Source organism: Lipophrys pholis (assembly GCF_963383615.2).
Source record: "Lipophrys pholis genome assembly, chromosome: 9".
NCBI classification, from domain to species: Eukaryota; Metazoa; Chordata; class Actinopteri; order Blenniiformes; family Blenniidae; genus Lipophrys; species Lipophrys pholis.
In genome coordinates, this window is record NC_137639.1 from 23,164,721 (window position 1) to 23,170,845 (window position 6,125).

General features: G+C 43.5%; 1 protein-coding gene across 2 annotated transcripts; it reads right to left on the reverse strand.

The window, feature by feature from the left end:
* Positions 1-52: 52 nt before the first annotated feature.
* On the reverse strand, positions 53-5,643 carry gba1 (glucosylceramidase beta 1). 2 transcript variants are annotated; one of them, XM_080470770.1, is made up of 12 exons: positions 5,524-5,638; positions 5,306-5,403; positions 4,962-5,153; positions 4,731-4,877; positions 3,947-4,080; positions 3,678-3,850; positions 2,916-3,005; positions 2,682-2,829; positions 1,706-1,930; positions 1,151-1,314; positions 935-1,051; positions 53-568 (listed from the first exon to the last, which is right to left on the reverse strand). In XM_080470770.1, the coding sequence occupies exons 2-12, from the start codon at positions 5,376-5,378 to the stop codon at positions 463-465; spliced, it is 1,569 nt and encodes a 522-aa protein (XP_080326896.1). In that variant the 5' UTR covers positions 5,379-5,403; positions 5,524-5,638; the 3' UTR covers positions 53-462. The 2 variants fall into 2 exon arrangements, with proteins under 2 accessions (XP_080326896.1, XP_080326897.1); XM_080470771.1 differs by having other exon boundaries at positions 54-568; positions 5,306-5,383; positions 5,524-5,643.
* Positions 5,644-6,125: the final 482 nt, after the last annotated feature.

Here is a 6,125-nt window from a genome sequence, read left to right on the forward strand (position 1 = left end):
CTTTCATTGATCTCCCGTTTCCTCCCTGCCCGACAAAAAAAAAAAGACTTGGAACATTTTGAACAATATAGGCTTTATTTAGTATAAAATTAAGATCCAGTAGCCACAGCAGGAATTATTTACAACGTCTGTACATGTTTTAAGACACTTCAAGCAAGGCACCAGTGCGGCGGCATTTATTCTGACGTTTAAGAGTAATTTATGATCAAAAAAGCTGCATAAAAACTCAAATCATCAAAAATAAAATGGTCAGGTTTTTTGTTTGAAGATAATTTAAATGACTAAAGCTGCACAGCAGACCACAAGCTAAATCTTTCATCCCAGCAGCACTGCAGGAAACGCACATTAATCTTCGCTTTGGTCACGAGAGTGCTTTATTCTAAAATCGTTTGAGTGCATGTGAAACATCTCGATTGTGGTTCAAGTGATGCAGGTGCACAGTGCATAAACTCATATTATTGATCAGGATGTTTTCCACGCCAGTGTGATCAGTGAACGAGCCGGAGCGGTGGAGGAGATGTAACCCACTGCAGGATCCCAGATGTCAAACTTGATCTCTGACGCTGACCTAATGACACGCACACACAACTTGGCGTCATTTCATGTGAATAAATTCTTGGACATTTGAGTCCCACTTTATGAACATAGATCAATGCATCCAAGTTGGGGACACTTGCAGCCTTGAAAAGTGGTTTTAAGTTTGAGTCGGGGTACAGACAAAAGTGACACATTTTAGAGTGACCACCCTTTGCACACAGAACGGCATCAATTCTTTGAGGCACACCTGCACAGTTTTCAAAAGAACTGAGGGAACGTTTCCCCAAATCTGGAATAAACAGGTCTACACTAAATAAAAGCACTCCACACTCCCAGGTCTTAAACATTTTGAGAAATCTGACGTCGACGCATTGAAATGAAGCGTGATATAAATTACCTGTTCAATATGATGAGCACCACTGAGTTGTCTGGTCGGATGAAGGCGGAGTATTCCAGCTCCGTCTCTTCACTGGCAGACACCCCGACTCTCTGGGACCCCTCCAACAAGAACTTACTGTAGAGAGAGGTCATGTGTGTGTGTGTGTGAGAGCTGCTTCATGGTAACAAAACATGAAAGATTCCATTGAGTGTGAAGAAAACCTATGTGAGTAACCTGAAATGGGCCACACTGTAGAAAGTTGGCTGTTTGTAGAAGGCGTCACGTTTTGCATCCACTATAACAGGACTGTCGACAAAGTTTTTAACCCAGTTTGGGCCGCCGGTCTGGTCCAAGGCCAGGTTCCAATCGGTCCAACCCACAACGTAATGATTCAAGTCCTGCCACGGAGAACACAGTTTTTTGTTTTTTTTTTAAATATGTTTCAACAACATGCAAAGACGAATTCCTCCAGCCTCAAGGTTCGTCAGGCCTGAATGCGCCCATGCAAAATGGATAAACCGGAGGGAATCCAGTTTCATCTGAGGGGGAGAGTGAAGAAAGAAAACACCAGTTCCAGCTTGCTCCGACGACCTGCGGGCAAGTTAGTGGGACGAGCGTGTGCAGCCGAGTGTGACCTGCAAACCTGCACTGCAGCGCAGAGGGAGGTGACTCACCTGTCTGGAACAGCTCGCAGCCTGTCGAAGATCGCATCTGTTCGGGCGGATCTGACCGAACAAGCAAAAAAAAAAAAAAAAACCCTCCGGCGAGGAGACGACGAGATGATCTCACCTCGATGATATCGTGTGCGTACTGTTCAGCCCTCTTCCAGCTCCCCAGCTTCACCCCGCGGTCCAGCGGGCTCCAGCCGGCGCAGGCCTCCGTACCGAACAGGTAATACTCCGGGTAGAGGTGGTGAGTGGCTCCCAGGCTGATCTCAGCTGGGACCAGACCGTCCAGGTACCAGTGCACGGCCACGCCGTGAATGTACTTCCCCGCATGAACATCATTTAGAACCTGGAGTGGGATGAGGAGAAGAAGAAAACACACCTTAGGCCACAGAGAGTCATAAAAAGTCTTTGAATCCTTTACATTTGTAATATTTGCTTGCACTTCGCACCATCGTAACTTCCACAAAACAAAGACTTCATTGTTCTACAATAAATTAATAAGTTGTTGATGCATTGAAAGAGCGATTGTGTTTTATGAGCCCGTCAGTCTCAATAAATACCAGGGAACCTTTCTGGGACCTTTGAGAAAGATTCATAGCAGGTACTCTCACCACCGCACGCTACAGCAGCTATAAAGCTCGTCTCGTTATAAAGGACAAGTCGACTTCTTTTCCACCAGAGGCTTTGATCATTTGATATGTTGAAAAGACGAAAGTTTTGAGGAAATGTCGATATCATTCTCAGTGATTTTTAAACAAATTCAATAATGAAACGAGTTATAAATTACTTCAAATCACTTGAAAATTGTGCAGAAGTGTCACAGATGTTTGTTTAATGTAGTTGTTGACTTGTATTGGATTGTTTTATGGGAGTTTTTGGTAAAATACACACTTATTTCAACAACTCCAAAAGACATACATTTGTCTTTAGGGCGAATTCTGTCATGAAAGATAGAAAAATCACCTATTCCTCATGCTGACTGGTGACATGTGTTATTCTAGTCATTCTGTGCCGGCTTGTTTGAGGTACCAGGGTAGCCTCAGGTATAATAAAGTTTGTCGTGACTTTCCTCCCTCTCTCTCCGTCCTTGGACTCACCACTTTGGCCCAGTGAGGCAGCAGCAGGCGGTTGTCATCCAGTATGAGGATGTGAGTTTGTGGGAATGAGGAGGCGTGCAGGGCTGGGCCCAGGTCCAGGGCCACCCAGTCCCTCTGCTCCTCCGGAGTGAAGCCCAAAGCCTGGAAGCTGCAGAGACAAAACTCCTTCTCAGTCTGTCACATCACTATTGAAGCAACAGGGATTTTTGTTTCGTACAAAATTATTTGTTGGACCTGTAGTTTGTCATCTTTCCTGCAGAGGGCTCATTTCCTGTGGTCAGTGCCCAGAAGGTCAAGTTAACCTTTGCATATTCCTCCAGGAACCTGGGAGGGAAACAAAAACAGTGTTTCTCAAACAGTATAGATAATATGTAATGCTGGGTGTAGGAATAGGAGACATGCTGTTTGGAATGCGTTAATCATGTTTACACACAAAAGGTGTTTTGTCAAAGTGAGGCGAGTGTGATTTAAGAGGAAAACTTCACTTTGAATACATTGTGTTTGTGCAACTGAAAAAAAAAAAACGTGGGACAAGTAGGAGATGAGCTTAAATATAAGTTTAAACATTAACTTGTTTTTGAAAAACTGACAGGGAATGGGAAGCAGAGAAGCTGTCCTAAATTCAATTCAACTTTATTTATATAGCACCAAATACAACACAGTCATTCCAAGACACTTTAAGAGAGAAATCCAACATTTCTAAAGAAATACGTGCATTTGTAGGATCACTAGATGATGGATTGGGAGTAACTTAATAGAATTTTTTTACATCGCAAATTTAAGATAATTGTTGTATATTAAGTGTAAATATATGTTAGAATTGATCAAAAACCATGTTGAGTCCATAGAACGAAAGTAAAAAGGAAGTATTAATATCTACCGACTTCCTTTCAACCATTTGTTGTTGTTTTGTTTTTCTAATAGAACAACATGTTAAATTATGGATTGAAGTCAATTCAAATCTCCTGCCACACATGGATTTGAGGTGACGCTCACCTGACGTAGTACTGAGCCCATGTTTTGTGCTCCTTCCCTCCGGGCCGGCCCTTGAGGGATCCCTTTCCTATGAGGGCGCCGTTGGTCTTCATCCAGGCGGGGGCGCTCCAGGCGCTGGCCAGCAGAGACAGGCGGCGTGGAGACAAAGCCTGGGCACGCTGCAGGAGAGGGATCTGGGACGGAGAGGAGGAGAGATGAGACGAGAACAGATGGAAAAATGTTTGTGTTAATGAACAAAAAAAAAATAATCTTTTTTTTTTTTTTTAAACCTTCATGTTGATGTCTTCAGGAGCCAGAGTGAAGTTATCGAGGCTGTAGTCTCCAGGTCTGTCGGCGTACGTGTACAGACGTGTGGAGAAGTCACAGCTGGCCATGGGCACGCGCACTACACTGTAGCCGATACCTGAAATAATACACACCGACAACAGGAAGTCACAATGAAAACTTTACTTCTGTCAAATTGTTCTTAATTTTTCATTTTGGAGATTTAAAAAAAAGAAAAAAATCTATTTGGGCTTTGTGAATCCAATCCATGTTTTCCTTTTATGTATATAAGCTCACATATTTATTACCATCATACTTCATGTCTTATAAATATCATCCAAAATAATTGGTCTGGTCATTGTGTAACGGTCAGTACTTTCCTTTATACTCTCGAGTGGAAGCATAATAAATACCCAACGTGATGAAATTACATGAAAGTGTTAATAATTGATAAGATCGCATTTAAATAATTCACACAGTGGGAGTATGATAACGATTACATAATGCAGCCATGTCTATTTTGTACAGTCAAATCAACGACTTAATTCGCGTGGGGGGTTGTAGTCTGAGAGGTTTGCAGCAGCAGCGACAATCTGGGGGTTAAACTGTTAAACATGTTGTTAAAATGCATATAGAGAATGTGCTTTAGTGGGACTTGACCTTTCTGCCTAGTTTCCATGTTCTACCTGTTCATGCACGGAGCGCTGAACTGGCCGCGGGTATGAATGTGAGCGTGTGTGATTTTCCACCTCTCTATGTTTGTGGTTGGATTTTCTTGATGTAACGTACCTTCACTGGAGAAATACTGCCGCAGCAGCTGCTCCTGCGCCCCCGCAGACAGAGAGAGGATGTTGACGGCTGCAGCATCCGTCATCGATCCACCGAATCCCCTGATCCTCTGGTACTTCTGATGGGGAACAATCGTCAGCCTGAGGCCTGACGGGAAGAAAACAAAACAAATGTAGGTAAACACTCTCCACCACCTCCAACACCAACCGAGCCCACTCCGCCTCCACCCACCTGCTCCAGAGCCGTTCACCTGGACGTGACCCTGGGTGGCCTCCAGTCTGCTGCCGGCCATGCTGCTCAGGTAGGAGGAGAACCTCCCCAGAGGAGGCAGTGTGACAGAGCCAACACTGTCACAGTAGGTTGAGTTACACTCACACACCACAGAGTCATGGCCAAAGCTCCTGGCAACGCATTTATTGCTTCCTGGAAGAGGAATAAATCAGAGGATCGCTGCTTTTCTGCACATTCAAGAAGCAGTTAAGAAAAAAAACTAACTCTGTGTGTGTGTGTGTGTGTGTGTGTGTGTGTGTGTGTGTGTGTGTGTGTGTGTGTGTGTGTGTGTGTGTGTGTCAAACCATTAGAAAGGATCACTTCTGCTGCAGCGACAACAAGAGCCAACAGGACGGATATCGACCATGACACCGACATTTTATCTGAGAAGATATCATAAATCCTAATGAAAGCAAAAACATCCAATTTAATTGAATAAGCACGACCTGTCAGTTTGTTTACTCGGCTGATAACACGTGAATCTCACCGCCCCGTCAGTCAGAGAAATGAAGCTTGAACTCACCGGAGGGTTTCCACAGAGGAGAGTTGTCATATCCTGTCGCAAACACGTATTTACTTTAACTCTGGCCTCCCTGATGAACCAGCATGTTCAGTTTCTGTCTCTCAGTCGGTCATGTGACTCATGAGGCGGTCACATGACCGAGGGTATAGTAACCGGTGCCTACAGCCAGGGGGCGCTGTGTCATCCAGGTTCACCAGCTCATCACCATAATTATTTAACTTTTTAAAAAAAAAACGCTTTTTAATTAATTAATGCATTTATTCCCATTTTTCCATTATCGGGGTCCAATCACTGAGTGCCGTAGGACCCTTTTGAAATTGTAAAGATTATTAATATTATCATTATTATTATTAACTCTGTTGTTATCACATCCTAAAGAGAAACCGGAAGTGAACCTCTATTTATTTATGTTGTGCTGTTGAGCTCAGATCGGTTGACATGTGAGTGTCAAAGGCACAGAAACAGAATCTGATAACTAGTGAGACAGGAACCCTTTTTTAAATAGTCAGTTCAATTCTCAATTCAGGATTGTGACCATATATGGAAATGATGACTTTTTGTGGGGATTGGTAGGTGAATTACAGTTAAACAACCTGCAGTTG